The 20,412-nt window shown below is 33.0% G+C and overlaps 1 protein-coding gene across 1 annotated transcript in view; it reads left to right on the top strand.

The window, feature by feature from the left end:
• The first annotated feature begins 7,281 nt into the window (after positions 1-7,281).
• Positions 7,282-20,412, top strand: part of LOC125660113 (fibrillin-2-like) — a 64,078-nt gene continuing 50,947 nt past the window's right edge. Inside the window, exons 1-2 of the mRNA XM_056150763.1 lie at positions 7,282-7,482; positions 9,236-10,203. Coding sequence (XP_056006738.1) covers positions 9,256-10,203 — 948 coding nt within the window. The 5' untranslated portion in view covers positions 7,282-7,482; positions 9,236-9,255. The remainder of the gene's footprint in view (positions 7,483-9,235; positions 10,204-20,412) is intronic.

Raw genomic sequence — 20,412 nt, 5'->3', positions numbered from 1 at the left:
CAAACGCACGCACGCACGCACGCACGCACACACACACACACACACACACACACACACACACACACACACACACACACACACACACACACAGTTATGACAGAATTTTCTATTCTTAAAAACAAGGCATCCCGTTCAATGAAATGAGAAATCTGAACTACCAGTGGCGGATTTAGAGGGGGCAGAGATTTGACATGAAACATTTATAAAAACTAGAAGGGTGTTTCATTTAAGAAAAAAAAAATCTAGATAGAAAGTGTAATATGAAAAAAAAAATGTGTTCGTGAAGGAGTCGAACCTGGCCGTTTTAAAAATAGGAAACGTCTTTACATATATGAGTCGACGCCCTTATCCTCTGTACCACGCAATAGGCCATACTTTACTAAGGAAAATTAACGTACAGGTGAAGTTGAAAATAATACCAGTGAAGTCGTTTCCATTTTTATAAATTTACAAAAAAAAATGCCCTCGTGAAACAAAATTTCAAAGCGACAGTTTTTTAGAGGAAAACTCGAAGAACATGTTCATGCTTAAATTTATTTTGTTTCACGGAGGCAGTTTTTCTGAAATTCGGGGATACCCCTCCATTTTAACGCTAAAAATCATATAAATCGCTTATTGCTCGAAATATTTTGGCTAATTTTGTCAATACAAGTCTTTTAAACTTATTTTCAAAAATTACTGAATCAAGACATACGTTCCAACAGGTTTTATCATATATTTGAAAAACTTAATTTTTTCGATCTTTCATGCAACACCTTTAGGGAAATTAACATGAGACGTGTAACACCTTTGAAAATTTAAATCCGCCACTGCCATTATCACCTGCATATGGTGTTTACATCTCTCAACTGATTCGATACGCAAGAGCTTGTTCTGCGTATGGTCAGTTTCTAAATCGGCTTACGGCAGGTGTAACCGGTCGACAGGGGATGCTTACTCCTCTTAGATACCTGATCCCACCACTGGTGTGCCCAGGTGTCCGTGTTTTCCGAACAATCTATTTTATGTTGCTTAAAGGAGTTATGAGATTGATCACTGTTCGTCATCTTCACCTTCCCTTAAGCAACACAAAATAGTTCGGCAAACACTGCCCCTGGGCACACCAGAGGTGGGATCAGGTGTCTAGGAAGAGTATACATCCCCTGTCGACTGGTCACATCCGCCGTGAGCCCTATATCTCAATCAGATAAACGGAGTTATCCATAGTCAAAATCAGTGTGCCAAGAACGGCCTAACAATCAGTATGAAACACTTCAGACATCATTTGACCCAATGATAGGTTGTATTGGCTATAACGACCATAGAATTCACGAACTGCTGACTTCAAACAAGACTGTTGAAACTCATGTACCATCAGCTTGTTTGTCAGTAGCTTGCCTTGATTTAGAAACTGATCATACGCAGAACAAGATCCTGATAATCTAATGAGTTGAGAAATACAAAGACCATATGCTGGGGATATGTGAAATATGTGTATTTCAAGTTTATGATTTATGATACAAGTAGCTGAGACTTGGAACTTGTTTAGATGTTGTAATCATTTCACATTGTATATCATGCCGGATACTCAACGTTGCTATGAAAAGGTGAAGATAACGAATAGTGATCAATCTCATAGCTCTTAGAAGGTACAGTGTATACAAAATTAAGAGTTGGGCAAACACGGACCATTGGACATACCAGAGGTGGGATCAAGTGCATAGGAGGAGTAAGCATCCCCTGTCGTCCGGCCACATCCGACGTAAGCCCTATGTCTCCGATCAGGTAAACGGAGTAATCCGCAGTCAACATCAATTTGTAAAGATCGACCCAACAATTGGTATGATACACGTCAGACAGCATTTGACCCAATGAAAGGTTGTACTGGCAAACTAGATATTCTTTGTTTTATTTGTATTGTATGATGTTATTGTTCTATTTGTATTGTATAATGTTATATTTGTATTGTATAATGTTCTATTTGTATTGTATAATGTTCTAGTTGTATTGTATAATGTTCTATTTGTATTGTATATAAATGTTCTATTTGTATTGTATGATGTTATTGTTCTATTTGTATTGTATGATGTTCTATTTCTATTGTATGATGTTCTATTTGTATTGTATAATGTTCTATTTGTATTGTATAATGTTCTATTTGTATTGTTTATAAATGTTCTATTTGTATTGTATATAAATGTTCTATTTGTATTGTATGATGTTATTGTTCTATTTCTATTGTATAATGTTCTATTTGTATTGTATAATGTTCTATTTCTATTGTATGATGTTCTATTTGTATTGTATAATGTTCTATTTGTATTGTATGATGTTCTATTTGTATTGTATAATGTTCTATTTGTATTGTATAATGTTCTATTTGTATTGTATAATGTTCTATTTCTATTGTATGATGTTCTATTTGTGTTGTTTAATGTTCTATTTGTATTGTATGATGTTCTATTTGTATTGTATAATGTTCTATTTGTATTGTATGATGTTCTATTTGTATTGTATATAAATGTTCTACTTGTATTGTATGATGTTATTGTTCTATTTGTATTGTATAATGTTCTATTTGTATTGTATAATGTTCTATTTGTATTGTATAATGTTCTATTTGTATTGTATATAAATGTTATATTTGTATTGTATATAAATGTTCTATTTGTATTGTATGATGTTATTGTTCTATTTCTATTGTATAATGTTGTATTTGTATTGTATAATGTTCTATTTCTATTGTATGATGTTCTATTTGTATTGTATGATGTTCTATTTGTATTGTATATAAATGTTCTATTTGTATTGTATAATGTTTTATTTCTATTGTATGATGTTCTATTTGTATTGTATATAAATGTTCTATTTCTTTTTGTATTGGTTGATTGAGTTTTGTTTTACGTCCCTCTCGAGAATTTTTCACTCATATGGAGACGTCACCATTACCGGTGATATAGGATAATGTTCCATTTACTATTGTTTTATATTTCTTATTTGTATTTCAGAGTTTGCTATTTGTATTGTATTTGAATTCAATCACAAATTTTATTTGCAAGAAGAAGGGAAAGTAAGGAGCAGTGCTTTTTTCATGGGATAGATTTATTTTTCTCATAATGAAAATGATCTGTTGATTTGGTACCCACCTTTGACACTCTTGTTTCGTACTTTGTTTTGGAGCCCCCAACCGAAACATTAAGTGACTAAACGAGATTAATCAGTCTGCCCTCTATCAAGGTCATTCTTGTAAATGTATGCCCTCCAAACCGTCTCGATATATGGAATAAAAGAAATCATACAACAATGTTTAAATAATATACTTTAAAATATTTGATACAAATAGAAGACCATACGATACAAATGCGAAATTATCTAATGAATCTATTAGTAACTAAAACAGTTACTGCTGAAAGTATTTCTTATCGCAATTCCTGCTGCTACTGTGCTGACACATGAATGATGTCTGAAACCAATATAAGGAATTACACTCGGCCGTCAAATATTCCTATATAATCTTTAAAGACTTGATTCCCCCTCCTTATCATTCATGACATATCAAAATGTTCACGAGCATTAATAAATTCTACTTACGTCATGTTGTTATCAGAAACAAATAATTTCAGGTATTGTTCATACTGCCTCAATATTGAATATTTAAAGTTTTTGTGATAGGCCAAATATGGAACATCTAGACTTTGTTTTGTCTGCTATTTTACGTCACAATGAAAATGCCAGCATTGGAAGTTTGACCTATGCACGGCGCTGAAGGTCACAACAGTGAGTGTTCTATCGTGCCATTGCTTACTGTGGCATGGAACCTCCCTTTTAAAGATCATATCCGAAAAACCCGTGACGTTTTCTTCTGTTGCCTGGCGCTTGGCAAAGGAACATTTTATTCACTATAATAAATGTGATAGATTTGACGGTGTATCTGGGTGAAATACATTCAATGATAGTTCAAAACCCCGAGTGTATGTCAGACTTTAATTAAATGTTATGTAAATATTTTGGTGTTTTCAAATTATATAGATTAACAATTGTTTGAATTCCAATCCCACTATTCTACAATATGTAGACAAGCTTGGATGTAAAATTGAAAATAAAAATCTGACAAATAAAGTATTGTAAATATATTCGTCCAACACAAAATGCTAGAGTGTCATAGCAAAAATATGCATATTATTATTATTATCATCATCATGGATAATAAAAACTTCAATAACTGTTTTGCATTGAGGAAAGTTTCATATCATCATAAAGTAATTATTTATTCATTTTCTACAGAATGCATAACATATCTTACGGTTAAATTCCTTACAAGCAAATTACCAATCAGAATTAATTTATCAAACAACACATGTTCAAGAATTTACAACGAAGGTATTTGTTTTGTAATTCTGTACGCTTTTGAAAAATATCACAAAAACCTTTGGACATATGTAAAGGACAAACTTCAAAACAAATTAAATATAACGTGGCAAAAATCATTTAAACAGAAAATATATATGCAAAAATGCACTCTAGCCAAATGTACTTAAGCATGATCCAACCTTGTTGGAAAACTGTCCCCTTGCATAATATCTGCTAGTATTAACATTCATGATATAAGTTTAAATTACATACATACATACTATCGGTTATATTACATACATAGTGTAAGTTTATAATTATATATGGTTCAGAATAAATTGAGAATTGTTACTCCCTCTTGCCGGAAGAAGTTAAAAGTTTTATCCGTACAATAAATCACTCATTTTAAAACAATCCATTTTGTAATCATTTATTTTATATTACATTATAATATCAGTTTATAATTATATATAGTCCAAAATAAATTGAGAATTATTACTTCCCGTTGCCGGAAGAAGATACAAGTTTTACCCGTACAATAAATCACTCATTTTAAAACAATCCCCTTTCCATAAATGCTGTAATCCCTTGTCCACGAATTTGTGTACATAACAAGCCAACTGGAATGTTTAGTTTGGTACAGTAGAACGAAGGTCGGAAAATACAGCACAGATAGTGGCGCAAAATTAATGTCGGCATTAACAGCCTGGCAGAATATTTATTACAGCATGTTATTAATAAAACAATTTCACCAAAAATGTACAGCCTTCAGTCAGAGAGACTCCACTGCAGCCAGGACCATTCCTCATCACCGGAACAGTGGTCATAGCGTGGGACCTTCCGTTAAACCGTATACCATGCTCTTGGAAATTTCATTCATACTTTAATAATTTCTAGGTTGTTAAAACTATAGATGGAAAGTTTTTTTTTTTTCCATCGATACAACAGTGACCAAAAAATGTCCAAGAATAGGACACGTTCTGAAAATAGCAATACACCCACTAAAGAATAGTGCATGTAATTGTAAAAGAATAATAAAAAAAAAAAACACCGTCAATATTTTTTGTTGTTCATGAAAAATTATAAATCATTTACTTTTTCTTATATCACATATTCAATTATTCTTTAATTCTCTACAGGGTTACAGACCAGACTGTGAATTGTTAAAATAAAATTTAAGACTGAAAACATTTCTATGTCAACTGACTTGGTTCTAAATCAAGGTTCTTGTTAGTTTTTGCGAAATCTCGATATTACGATAAGCCCTCACGTGGAAATCAATATGTTTTTATGTTTGATTTATTGAAAAATATTCCATAAACATATTTGAGAATAAACAGAGCTTGAAAAAAAACCCACTAAACAATGGTAACTCTATAACTAAATTATCGCGTTTCCTACAAAAAGGGGAAATGCATTTACATGTATATTATATATCTATTGATGGTTTATACTTAAGAAACATAGAAGTTGAAAGAAATTATGACAAAAAATAAAGCTAGATTTCCATCTTGAATTATCCATTTCTGTGATAAAACAACGATTGTTAATTTCTAAGAAATTTCTGATTGATGAAAAGTCATCATTGCAATCTTAATTTTTTTGCAAAAGACAAGCTGAACATAGGCTTATCTATTATCAATTGTGTCATGGGTTCATTTATAAATAACACATGTCATAATCAGTTTATTTTTCTTGATGACATGCTCTTATATTGATAAATTATATCCATGTATATACCAGTATTTATACGCCGACTTTGATAAAGTAATAAATTTTGTATTGCGAATACGCATAAATGGCGAAAAATTTATTTCAAAAATCAAATTGCAGAAAATGCAGAACGCCAATCATGTACAAGATTTCCCCGAAAATTTCTCAAATGTGATCATGAAAGGTGAAGATAATGAACAGTGATCAATCTCAACTCCTATAAGCAATACAAAATAGATAGTTGAGCAAAGACTCTGGCGTCATACCCTGATATTTACACACGACTGGATCAAACAAAGACCAGCAAAACTATTGAAAAATAGTAGGAAATGTAAAAACTCCTCGATAAATAATAGGTATATAGTGAGGCGGATCAGTGCAAAATTATCAACAATTCAAATGTGAAAGACACTTGGAACTCAGTCGAAAATTGTATCATTTTCAAAATTTTGTACCACAGGAACCATCATATACATGTAAGTGATAAAACATCTCAATGTGTTTGCGTCAATCTGGAAAATTATTACCAATATTTTCATACTGGTGAAAAAATGTATGTCTGCGTTTCTCTCCTTTTGCTTTAAGAACATCATTTACATAGCAACTCCTAGCTTGCTGCTTTTTGAAAGGATGTCTATAAAGAATTTGGTTTATGAAGAATTCGGTTTATAATTTCAATAATGCGATGAATAATTCAGATGTAGATGCATATGTCAAGAGTTTTAATTTATTTCTGTTTTTCACTTTAAAATCGGCCTGGGATGGTCAATGTCAGCCACTTTAGAGTAGAGACCTGAATTTATCATTGCCTTCTCCAACCACGGAAAGGACATTAAAACTAACAGGTAACACTACAGGTCGCCACCTTTTCTCTTAGAAATTCAATTGCACTCAAATTTCATCTTATTAGACTTTCAAATTTCTTTTCATGTTCCTTTTGCAAAGGCTTATCAAATATGACTTCTATGAATTATAAATAAAGGTTAGAACTAGATATGCAAACTCTTTTATATGTTTTGGAAGACGGTTCACCACAACTACGTAGAATAGAGGCCCTCTGCAGTTTGTTATTCTACCTTACCATTGCATAATTTTTATAATTGATTCGTGATTTTCAAATATTCATCATTTATAAGACAATTGTGCTGAACACAATAAGACGTTGACGGTAAAGGAAAAATAAAAGATGATTCTGTTCTTTAAAATTTGTTTGGTGTGGGTTTTTGTGTAACTACGCACATCCGTTTACATTCCTTATACCGTGGAACCATTGTGTTTTTTTTATGTCTAATTTCCCGTCGGTCAATTCTAATTGAATTTTACAAATTGATTTCTCATCCCGTCCAGTTATTTATGATGAGTTCGAATTATAACAGGATTTAGCAATTTCCCTAGTTTAAAATCGGCCTGTACTTCAGACAATTTTTTCTGTTAGCAAGGGTAAGTATTAGTCGTTTGATAAGAATGAAAAAAATAATTGAATATAGATATAAAAATGTGAATCACTTGGAAATGACCAAGCAGGCTATGTCGAAAACAGTGGAATTATCACTATGCACTGTGATGTGATATATTTATGACATATGAAGTCAGTAGAAAATTAGATAAAATCATGCCAACAGTCTTAATACTTTTCTAAAGGTTTTTATTATAAGTTTACATCTATTATTGCTGTACATTTTCACGTACTGGTCTCGCTGGCCCGGTGGTCAGAATGAACGCTTTGTCAACGAGAGGGCGTTGATTCGAGCCTCGCTCGTATCCTGGCCACGTCCAGATTGAGACATACATGTAAAAATAGGTAGATATTGCTCCTTCGCCAAGCGCTCGACACTTAGTAGTGAAAGTCGCGGGTCTTTCGGATGAGACCTTAAAACTGAGATCACGTGTCGCAGCAGCATAAACGGCCCTAAGCGCCAGGCTTAGGTCTAAATGAATATGGAACTTTACCTACAGCTGGTGACGTCTCAATATGGGTGAACAATTTACAAAGGGACGTAAACCAAACACCCAAACATATTCAAAAAAGGGAGAGAATTTTGCAGTTCTACGTCATCATTTCGTTTTACATTTTTTCCTTTCGAATGTTTTGTAATGATATTCTATTAACATAATTGCCGTTAATGTAACAAAAAATATATTGTGTCGAGTTAGTTTTATTTTCAGAATTCCATTTATTCTTGGTAACGACTTTGAATTTGATTTTTTTTTAAATCACCAATAAGATATCTGATATATTTTTTCCCATTCACTGATATTTACTGTATGTCACATTTATTCCTTATTAAATAAGAGACATTTATAACGGTAAATTCGTGTTCTTTAAACGGATTTGCCATTGGCATAAAATTGCATGCGAAATTAATACCGTATTCCATTAGTGGAACTGTTTTTCGTTAATTCAGTTATTACGTATGGTTGTAGACTTCATAAAAATATTTCTAATTTCAGAATTCATAATGTGGTATTGCAATATATAAAATTTTATAAATTGGTATTTAGAGAAAGAACTCTCTATTCCATTTTATCCTCTTATAGATGCAGACACTTTTATGATCATAAATGTCAATTGCACGATAACTATTCATAAATTATTGCAATATCAAGCATAAATTTTCTCGAATAGTATGGAAATATGTATATAAGAATTAAGATAGAAATTCCGAATGACAGTTACAACACTCTGCCTTTGACTCTGTTCATAAATTATACAAAAAAGCAACAAAGTTATGTTTACTTAACATTCGAGGTTTCTCCCGGTGTTCATGGGATATAATCATTGAAAGTTTGGTAATTTCTTAATACGATGATGCGTCTTAAAACAGGCGTGGAAACCTGTGATTGGCACGTGGTGTACCATGTAATGGTCATTTTTCACAATCTTACCTTTCGAGATTTAATTATATGCAAAGCCATACATCGGAATCATAAATTCGCGTTACACGCTGTCTTGAAATAATGTGACAAGGCTTTGTAGCAACATATTAATTATGTACATGTAGATATTTTTTCCCCTTAGAAGTAAGTATGACCTGTGCTTGCAGGGCTATGTGTTGTTCATGAAATTCTCTGCAACTAGTGTACTACACGCCGTGCCGATACAGGTGTTTAAATATCTCATTGAATGATTGCCTTGAATTCATATATGATTGACGAATTACATGAATTAACATAATGTTGTAAAACAATATAGAATACTCACAAATCGCGGTGATGGATGACGAAGACCCACAAAAGATAAAGATATTGCCAACTGATCAGGAAAAAGAATTTGGATCTGTCTGGCGAAAATGGATCACGCGAAAAATTTCTCAGGAGAAAAGTGCTACAACGAAACCAAAATGGCGAAACTTACTGGATTCCAATCTAAGAAGAAAGCTTAAGAAATCCGAAGGTGAAAATCAATTGGATTCAATTGAAAAACAATTGAATAACACAAATAATGGATCTAATTTAATTCAAGAATCGAAAATGGCCCAAAACAACGTGGTTGCCGTAGATGATGGTGATGAATCAGTAGATCGTCATGACTACATTCAAGAAGAACTTAGAGGAAAATTACCAAATCCTATAAAAGTTCCACCAAAGTTTCAAAGAACATTTTCCCTACCGGAAGATGTTAGAAACTTGTCTAGTCCCGTTATTGAAAATGTGTACATCCCTTCAAAGGATTACTGCCCATACCTTGACAAGCCACCCAGGAAAAACCGAAAAGACAGTGAACCTAATGAGGATGGCACAACAGTCCCAATTCATGATGATGTCAAGGATGATGTTGTAGTGATTCCGGAGAAGGATTATTGCCCGTACCTCGACAAAGCACCGCGTCCTCAAACGAATCAAAATGATTTTGAAGTTCGTAAGTGGATATTAAAGAACGAAACAGGAGATGATGAAGAATTGCAGGTATTCTTTCAGGATAACAGTTCACTAAAAGAGAGGCGAATTTCTGTTGGCAAAACCTTGGCACCCCGGTCCAATTCTTTACCTGATATTTCTTTCACCCGTGATAAACCACCGAAATGGATGGAACTTATGGATATGAAGTTGGGATTTGGAGATTTTCCCGATATCGATAGCATTGTGGAATCTAATGTTGAAACGGAAATAACGGAAGTTAAACAAACTCAAAGCGAGGCTGTAGACCCTGAAGTTTTTAAGGTAAGTATATTATAACTTAGATGGATATATCAAACTATAACGAACTTGTCTGTATTTTTAAGAGAGACATGTGTTTAAAAAAAACTTCAATGACGTTACAACAAATCTTCAGGAATATGAGAACGAAGTTCACCAAATATATACTGAGTGATATTGCATCCTAATTTTCTTGTTTGAGATCCGCTTCTTTGACGGCTTTTTCAGAAGTAATCATTAATTTCCGTTTCGCATAAAAATATTTCATTTTCTATTAAATAAAGTCAGACCAATTATATTAGAGTGCGATATATGTATATGGACGAGAAAGTATAATGAAAAAATGTACTATTGGCTATTTCTTAACGAAATACTTAAATTTATGTATATATGGTGTTTAATATTGAAATGTCAAATCAAATCTAGAGACATTTTGGCGACCTCATACTGAATAATGAATACTTTGAGTATTATGTACAAAAAATAGAATTGTCTCGATGAAATGAATTAATTCATAATTTAGATATCATATGACAAATTTTAGTCATTTTGAAGCATATTCGAAGAAGAAAACAATGAGCACGTAATCCATAGTTTCGTTTTCAAATGCTCGTAACCTATTCTATTCCATGTATTTTTATCAAGGAAGAAAGTGCATGTGGACAGTAATGCTCACCATCTTCGAACTTTATCTTAATTACTGCACACAGCTTTAAATTTGTTAAGTTTGTCATTTGCTAAGCGAAATTCGGTTGTTGTTGTTTTTTTTTTTTTGTTTTTTTTTTTGTTTATTCTCTGTTTCATGATTCTTATTTTCTTTCCGAGCAATAAAGCTGTATACAGTAAAGTTAGATTGGTTGCATCCTCTACACACACACCGGTCGCGGTGGCTCAGTGGTCAGAGAGATCGCTTCGAGACCGGGAGGTTCGAGCCCCGATCCTTCCTTGGTTGACTGCGTCCGACATTGGATGTAAAAATAAGTAGAGCCTGCTCCCTTGCAAGGCGCTCGGCATTTAGAAGAGAGAGTTGCGGGTCTTTTGAAAGAGTCCTTAAAAACTGAGGCGTCGCGTCGCGGCAGGCCTTGATACACTGCTACGGCCCAGAGTGTCACGCTCGAGTCTAACTTACATGTACCTAGAGCTGGTGTGAAAAATTCTCAAAATGAAACAAACAAAAAATTAAGCAAACTCATCACATATATTTATATCTGCAAAACATTGTCCTATCTGTCTGTCTGCCTGTCTGTGCATTCACGATTCTCATATAAGGCATATGTTCTGTCTACAAATACGGCATATAAAATATCTTGAGAGGGTGATTGGGGGGTTTGATCTGGCTTGATGATTTGTTTTCCAGGTTTCTTTTCAGTTAATTTACTGCTTACGATTTCCATATCTTTGTTTTAATTGGAAGGGACCTACTACAGAATAATTCATGAAAACGTGAACGATTTTGTGTTCTAATTCACTGCGACCTCCGTAACCATGCTTAAACACCAACCACAGATTCACCTATATATCTCATGCTGTAAACAATATACTCTGATAAATGTTTGTCTTAAATAAGTTGAGCTTTATTGCCCAAAATGACTTTTATAAGTCAAATAGGTTATAACTGCTAAAACTGAATGAATTCATGATGCCTCTCTCTCTCTCTCTCTCTCTCTCTCTCTCTCTTCTTTGTGAAGGAATAATGCTAGTGTAGACCTTGATTAAACCAACTACTAACAAAAACATCTAGGTCTTCAACCTTAATGAAAGCATTTTCACGAGGTCAATATTTTCAATGCTTTAATGCACATACAGATGTTATTTTTGATTGAGGATTCACACTTGTCAGCACAAGTCAGAGAGAGAGAGAGAGAGAGAGAGAGAGAGAGAGAGAGAGAGAGAGAGAGAGAGAGAGAGAGAGGTTACATTATCTGCATCTCATTAATCTGCTTACTATGAAGAAGTTAACGTTTCATTCAGAACTGGTTTTACGATATTACATTTTGTGTAAGTCGAGTACTTGCACACAGTAAATGTCCGGCAGCTGACTATTGCTATTACTACAACCCTGTTACTACATCCTCTAGATTTATCTTATGATAATACCTTAACTCTTCTACTACATCCTCTAGATTTATCTTATGATAATACCTTAACTCTTCTACTACATCCTCTAGATTTATCTTATGATAATACCTTAACTCTTCTACTACATCCTCTAGATTTATCTTATGATAATAACTTAACTCGTCTACTACAGTCTCTAGATTTATCTTATAATAATACCTTAACTCTTCTACTACATTCTCTAGATTTATCTTATGATAATACCTTAACTCTTCTACTACAGTCTCTAGATTTATCTTATAATAATACCTTAACTCGTCTACTACATCCTCTAGATTTATCTTATGATAATACCTTAACTCGTCTACTACATCCTCTAGATTTATCTTATGATAATACCTTAACTCGTCTACTACATCCTCTAGATTTATCTTATAATAATACCTTAACTCGTCTACTACATTCTCTAGATTTATCTTATAATAATACCTTAACTCTTCTACTACATTCTCTAGATTTTTCTTATGATAATACCTTAACTCTTCTACTACAGTCTCTAGATTTATCTTATAATAATACCTTAACTCTTCTACTACATCCTCTAGATTTATCTTATGATAATACCTTAACTCGTCTACTACATCCTCTAGATTTATCTTATAATAATACCTTAACTCTTCTACTACATCCTCTAGATTTATCTTATAATAATACCTTAACTCTTCTACTACATCCTCTAGATTTATCTTATGATAATACCTTAACTCTTCTACTACAGTCTCTAGATTTATCTTATAATAATACCTTAACTCTTCTACTACATCCTCTAGATTTATCTTATGATAATACCTTAACTCTTCTACTACAGTCTCTAGATTTATCTTATAATAATACCTTAACTCGTCTACTACATCCTCTAGATTTATCTTATGATAATACCTTAACTCGTCTACTACATCCTCTAGATTTATCTTATAATAATACCTTAACTCGTCTACTACATTCTCTAGATTTATCTTATAATAATACCTTAACTCTTCTACTACATTCTCTAGATTTTTCTTATGATAATACCTTAACTCTTCTACTACAGTCTCTAGATTTATCTTATAATAATACCTTAACTCTTCTACTACATCCTCTAGATTTATCTTATGATAATACCTTAACTCGTCTACTACATCCTCTAGATTTATCTTATAATAATACCTTAACTCGTCTACTACATCCTCTAGATTTATCTTATAATAATACCTTAACTCTTCTACTACATCCTCTAGATTTATCTTATGATAATACCTTAACTCTTCTACTACAGTCTCTAGATTTATCTTATAATAATACCTTAACTCTTCTACTACATCCTCTAGATTTATCTTATGATAATACCTTAACTCTTCTACTACAGTCTCTAGATTTATCTTATAATAATACCTTAACTCGTCTACTACATCCTCTAGATTTATCTTATAATAATACCTTAACTCTTCTACTACATTCTCTAGATTTATCTTATGATAATACCTTAACTCTTCTACTACAGTCTCTAGATTTATCTTATAATAATACCTTAACTCTTCTACTACATTCTCTAGATTTTTCTTATGATAATACCTTAACTCTTCTACTACAGTCTCTAGATTTATCTTATAATAATACCTTAGCTCTTCTACTACATCCTCTAGATTTATCTTATGATAATACCTTAACTCTTCTACTACAGTCTCTAGATTTATCTTATAATAATACCTTAACTCTTCTACTACATTCTCTAGATTTTTCTTATGATAATACCTTAACTCTTCTACTACAGTCTCTAGATTTATCTTATAATAATACCTTAGCTCTTCTACTACATCCTCTAGATTTATCTTATGATAATACCTTAACTCGTCTACTACATCCTCTAGATTTATCTTATAATAATACCTTAACTCGTCTACTACATCCTCTAGATTTATCTTATAATAATACCTTAACTCTTCTACTACATTCTCTAGATTTTTCTTATGATAATACCTTAACTCTTCTACTACATCCTCTAGATTTATCTTATGATAATACCTTAACTCTTCTACTACATCCTCTAGATTTATCTTATAAAAATACCTTAACTCTTCTACTACATCATCTAGATTTATCCTATGACAATACCTTAACTCTTCTCGGTAAATTTTTAGAAAGAAATTCATCTTGTTTACAAACATCAATGCTGCTTGATATGCATATACATTGTATATTATCGTTAATTGACTATAATTAAACAAGGCCTAATTAAGAATAGACATGTTTGACAGACAACTGTGTGAAAGAAAAACATCTTCAGATCCATTGAAATTAAAAGACTCTCTCCCCCCCCCCTCTCTCTCTCTCTCTCTCTCTAGCATGTAGTACATGTATGTCGAACTGATCGGACGAATTTTATGAAGTTTGATCTTTTATCAAAACAACAATGTAGTTAATTGTAGATTAGGATTAGTTAGTTTACCTCAGAAAGTGTGTGCTGTTTTCTTTTTAATTTCTTTATTTTCTACATGCATATTATAAGCTTCTTCATCCTGAGGAAGAGACAAGTAACCTTGCAGATTTGACAATTTTCATCGTTCGTGACTCTGGGTCATTTTATCGTTTTATATCTTTGTAGACCCGACACTACGGGTTATAATTGTATTGTTCAATTTAATCAATGTGATCAATGTTAATTTATACAAAATGAGTTTTGAAATGTTGGTAACAGCTATGCAAATCTTTAGTGACATGCTCGTTATGAATCATTTCTTTAATTCGCCTAAATGCAAAGGTGTAGAAAGTGAGAGGCAAACCACAAAGAATATTTGCAATGCGTTGGTTTTTTAAATGTCAGAATTCCTCCCAAGATTTCTTCATATAAGACTTTTTTCACTTTATGTATATATAGTGACTACATTTTTTTTATTAGGATATGTGAATGACACACCTCATTGATTTTCTTCACATTCAATCCTTTGATGCGTCACTTATTGGGAAAAGCAGACAGGCTGATCGTATTTGTTCACGCTTTCAGGAACCGTATGATTGATTATTCGGGAAGTTTAAGCTGTCTAGTGGAGACAGTCTCTGAAAAAAAAAGACAATGTTTTCTTTCGTTTTATATAACAATTATACTTCATACGGTTTCAAATATATTAAAAGGAGAAAAGAAATGTCTTCCTAATTTTGAAGCTAAATTAATTAATCTATTCTATTTTCTGTAATCAATTACCAGTCGTGTATAGGAATTGTTAAAGGAATATTGCTCACATTTCGACTGCAGTTTCTTAATGAGCCACACAGCCTTGACCCCTATTTTTCAATGTGTTAATAACACTCTGCTCGGTAACATTCATTTGTTTTAAGACATACTTTAATGTGGCAACTAACCATAAATAAGCTTGCCATGTGACATTTATTCCATGCCATCCATTGTGCAACTAATTTACGGGTGATGGAGAACATTTTGTTTTCATACCTAGGACGACTAAGCATTTGTCTATAGAGCCGCAATGTCTTTATATATTATCTACTATCATCGCCTCCGTGTTAAGGCAGATGATACTGGTTTTTGGCGACGATACGATAGTACAATGGCGACGATACGATAGTACCATGGCCACGATACGATAGTACAATGGCGACGATACGATAGTACCATGGCCACGATACGATAGTACCATGGCCACGATACGATAGTACAATGGCGATATCATCAGGATGATAGTACAATGGTACAAAGATAATGTTGATGGTACCGGTGAAACTCTCGTATCACTGCCCTCATCGCCACTGTGTCATTGCACCAACATATCATCGCACCTTTGCATCTTCACTTTCTTTCAAAGCGATAAGAAATATATCCCCCCCCCCCCCCCCAAGTTTTATGGGACAAAAGCAAGAATATTAATTTTTCATATAATTTGGGCCATTCTTGAAATATGATATCAGAAAAAAGCATTTCTTTGTCTGCTACCGGGTTTTAATAGTTTGTTTTTGTTTTGGGGTAGTAGCATAAACAGCAAAACTTATTATAGGAGCCAAAACAGGTCCAAACATATTGTAGTCTTTTTCTAGCTTTCTAGGTTACATATTATTCATTTGATAAGTGAAGGAATCATGTGCATATTTATATTTTAAAGATTAGAATAATTGTATTGATTAATTCTCTTAGTGTATAAACAATAAAACATGACATTTTCAAGTAGCAAATCAATACGTTCAGGGCCATTAAAGTTATAGAAAATTAGGTTTTGATTATACTAATAGATTTCTCTTGATAACCATAAGTAAAGTTCATTCCATTTTCATTGTGGAATGAGTTCGTTAAAAAACAAACAAAACAACAACAACCCCCTCCCCCCAAAAATGCTATTGGATGACGTCCCAATAGTTTTAATTAATTTAATTTAAACATATTTTATTGAGAAACAGTAGTTTGATGTTACGATGATTTGATGGTCTAACAGTTTAACCCCAGCTGTACAGTGTTTATACGTCTCTTCGCTTTCTGAAACATTCCACTATTGCAAAGCTTCTTTAACATTGTAGCTTTGTAACATCCCCATTAACGTCTATAGTCTGACGGTAACATCGTCACAGTCTCGTCGTAACATCGTCACAGTCTCGTCGTAACACCACGCTGACAGAGTGCGCGGCAGTAAGACTCCGCACTTGCCCCAACTTATGGCTCACACATTACTAAGTTCTAGATCAAAGAACCTGAGCAGTAAATATAAAAAATCCAAAAGGAATGGTTGACATGAAACTTAGTGCAATCACGAGGTCTTGTTTAGTATGTATATTAGAAATTATTTTGATGTATTGGCCTATCTTCTACACTGCACAAAAAAATATACGGTTTTCTGAAACCCCAGCTGTACAGTGTTAATGGATCACATATTAAAGCATGAATTGAGTTATCTACATCTGACAAGGTCATAAAGAACTTCCAATTCATCTTGTAAGAAAACGAATCGAACTCCTAGAAACGCTCCTTACTGTAAAATGAAAACGTTGAAACTGTAACAGAATTAGCCAGCTTTTAATGATTTGAATAATTTTTGGTAAAGTTCCCCTATGTCCTACACATGGTGTGTTTTCTCGCCGTCTTCTGCTAAGTAAATTTATTACCTATGAGTTGTCGTCTGTGTTGTGCTGAAGCCCTGGGAAGATCATATATCGTAAAAACTAGTTGTAAGATTGTAAACGCTGTCATATATAGGTCAGACAAGCGGTCAGAACATCGATACTGTAACGTACAAATTTGTTGTTGTTGGTTAGTGATTTTGTTTATCGAGACAATAATAGGAAAAAATAGAGAACAAACACAACTCCACGTGATATCACAATCATATTCATTGGAAGTACAAAGACAAATGAGTTCCAAACATATATATTACTTTAGGTGTTAGTTTTAAGCGATTGCTTTGTTCGTAAATGCAAACTCATAGTACGTTATAAGGTATTCATATAAAAATTAAACCCATTGACAAAATCATTTTATCCATGAAGAATTTTAATAACACATAATTTTAATCTTCTACGATATCTTAACAATATTTGTTATATGTAGTTATGATGAAAAAATATATCTGGCTTCATAGATTTCTTTTCGTATGTGTTTGTGGAACTGTCCCTGTAGAACAGCACAAAATTGCAAAAAGGACGAACGACTCTGTATTTTAAATGCTACATTTAAAATACAGAGTCGTTCGTCCTTTTCGCATTAAAGCTACATTTTCTCGATTTTTAAACGTTCTTTCAAAATTGCATATTACATATTATAAGTAGAGTTGAAATGTTCCAGCATCCAGAAACCAAAATAAAAAATACATAAACTTTTCGTCAATAAATCAACTTTTGCACTGATCTTCTATAGAATGCTACAACATTTTACTCTCGTCTTTCTCTTTATGAATTCCATGACGTGTCATCTTACCTTCGATACACATATCGGATACCCCAATCGTATCTTCAATACCCCAGATACATATATCGGATACCCCAATCATATCTTCAATACCCCAGATACACATATCGGCCAATCGTATCTTTGATACCCCAGATACACATATCGGATACCCCAATCGTATCTTTAATACCCCAGATACACATATCGGATACTCCAATCGTATCTTCCAATACCCCAATCGTATCTTTAATACCCCAGATACACATATCGGATACCCCAATCGTATCTTCAATACCCCAAGTTACATGGATACTTCATCTTACCTTCGATACACAAATTGGATACATCATCTTACCTTTAATACCTCAGGTACATGTATTGAATATTTCATTTTACCTTTAATACCTCAGGTATATGTATTGAATATTTTATCTTACTTTAAGTACACATATTGGATACTTCATTGTACAATGCACAAAATGAATACCTGATCTTACCTTCAATACATATATTGGATATTTCATCTTACCTTCAGTACTACAGGTACATATATTGGATATTTCATCTTACCTTCAATACCACAGTTACATACAATGAATATGCCATCTTATCTTCAATACACATATCAGATATCCATTACTGGATACCCCATCTTACCTTCAATATCCTAGATACATATATTGGTTATATCATATAACCTTTAATACACCAATTGGATACCCCATTTGACCTTTAATACAAGTATTGGAGAAAGTTTTTTCCCCACATTCTGTACTGATAAAATCGCCTTTATTGTCTATATCTACTAATGGTACGTAGATGAGGAAGAGCACTGTTAGATAGTCATGAAACGTAGCACTGTCAGATAGTCATGAAACGCAGCACTGTCAGATAGTCATCAAACGTAGCACTGCCAGATAGTCATCAAAATATTTTTCGAATACATCTACTAAAACCTAGGTGGTAAAGTCGGACCCGCAGTTCATTCACTTGATAGAAAATATATCTATCCTACAAGGAAGACTCTCAAATATGTTCATGCATCTCATCTGGTCCAAGACATTTTCACTGTATTCTGCAGACATTCTTTAAGATTTTTTTAAAGATTCCCAGTAAAATCACTGTAAGATTTGAAGAAAAAAATCCAATATCGTGAATTTTCATATAGGTAATTTTACTCCCTTGAAAACAAACTATTAGAATCTTAAAAGAATTCAAATGAAGATTTTTATCATTATTTCAAATTTTACAGGAATTTCTTTTTTCTTTTAACAAAAATTAATTTCCCTCATGTAGTTTTGAATTTAGGCCTAACTTGCTTTGTATTTTAAAAAAAGAAAACTACCCCCGATAATCTTTCATGATTTACAGTGTATTTATCTAAATTTGATAGAAAAGATCTTTCAAATTTTATCCAATCAGGAAACATCATTGGCTGAATTATTGACATCATAATTTCAATAAGAGGACCGGTTAATCAAATTAGATTAATGATTGCTCTCATTCATTCCATTAATTTCAGCCGGTGACGTCTCAATATGAGTGAATATTTCTCGAAGGGACGTTGACTAGTGAAATCCTTCGTAACAAACCAAAACAAACAATTCCTCGGATACAATTCAAATGAAAGTTTTTGAAATACAAAATGAAATTAAACAATGTAAATGAAAAATTATGTGATACAAATGGAAAATATAGAATGCACTGGAAAACTGCTGTATAACCAGACTCCCGGAGGAAAACTGCTATATAGTCACACTTTTGGGGGAAAACTGCTATATAGCTAAACGTTCGGAGGAAAACTGCTATATAGTCAGACTTCTGGAGGAAAACTGCTATATAGTCACACTTTTTGGGGGGAAACTGCTATATAGCTAAACGTTCGGAGGAAAACTGCTATATAGTCAGACTTCTGGAGGAAAATTGCTATATAGTCAGTTTTCCGGGGAGGGGTGGCTAGAAAGACTAGTATACAACACCGGTATTTGAGTGACCTGTGACAAAGGTAGTTCAGATGACAGGAGAAATCTGCGTATAATAATTTTCTTGAGAGTTAAAGGGATGAGGTGTCCATACCTTACTATATTTGAATGAAGCTCTTTTTACGAAGCCATTTTGCCCCACATGCACACCACAAAGAGATTAATATAAGCCAGCACGATTATGAAGAACTACTGAAATAACGGAATGATTTTATAATTAACTTTTGTACATCTCCGGTCTCTGTTTGTAAATCATCATAAAGCAGTGAC

This window comes from Ostrea edulis, chromosome 9, assembly GCF_947568905.1.
Source record: "Ostrea edulis chromosome 9, xbOstEdul1.1, whole genome shotgun sequence".
Classification (NCBI taxonomy): Eukaryota; Metazoa; Mollusca; class Bivalvia; order Ostreida; family Ostreidae; genus Ostrea; species Ostrea edulis.
Note: the sequence above shows the minus strand (reverse complement) of the source record. Positions and strands in the feature narration are given on the sequence as shown.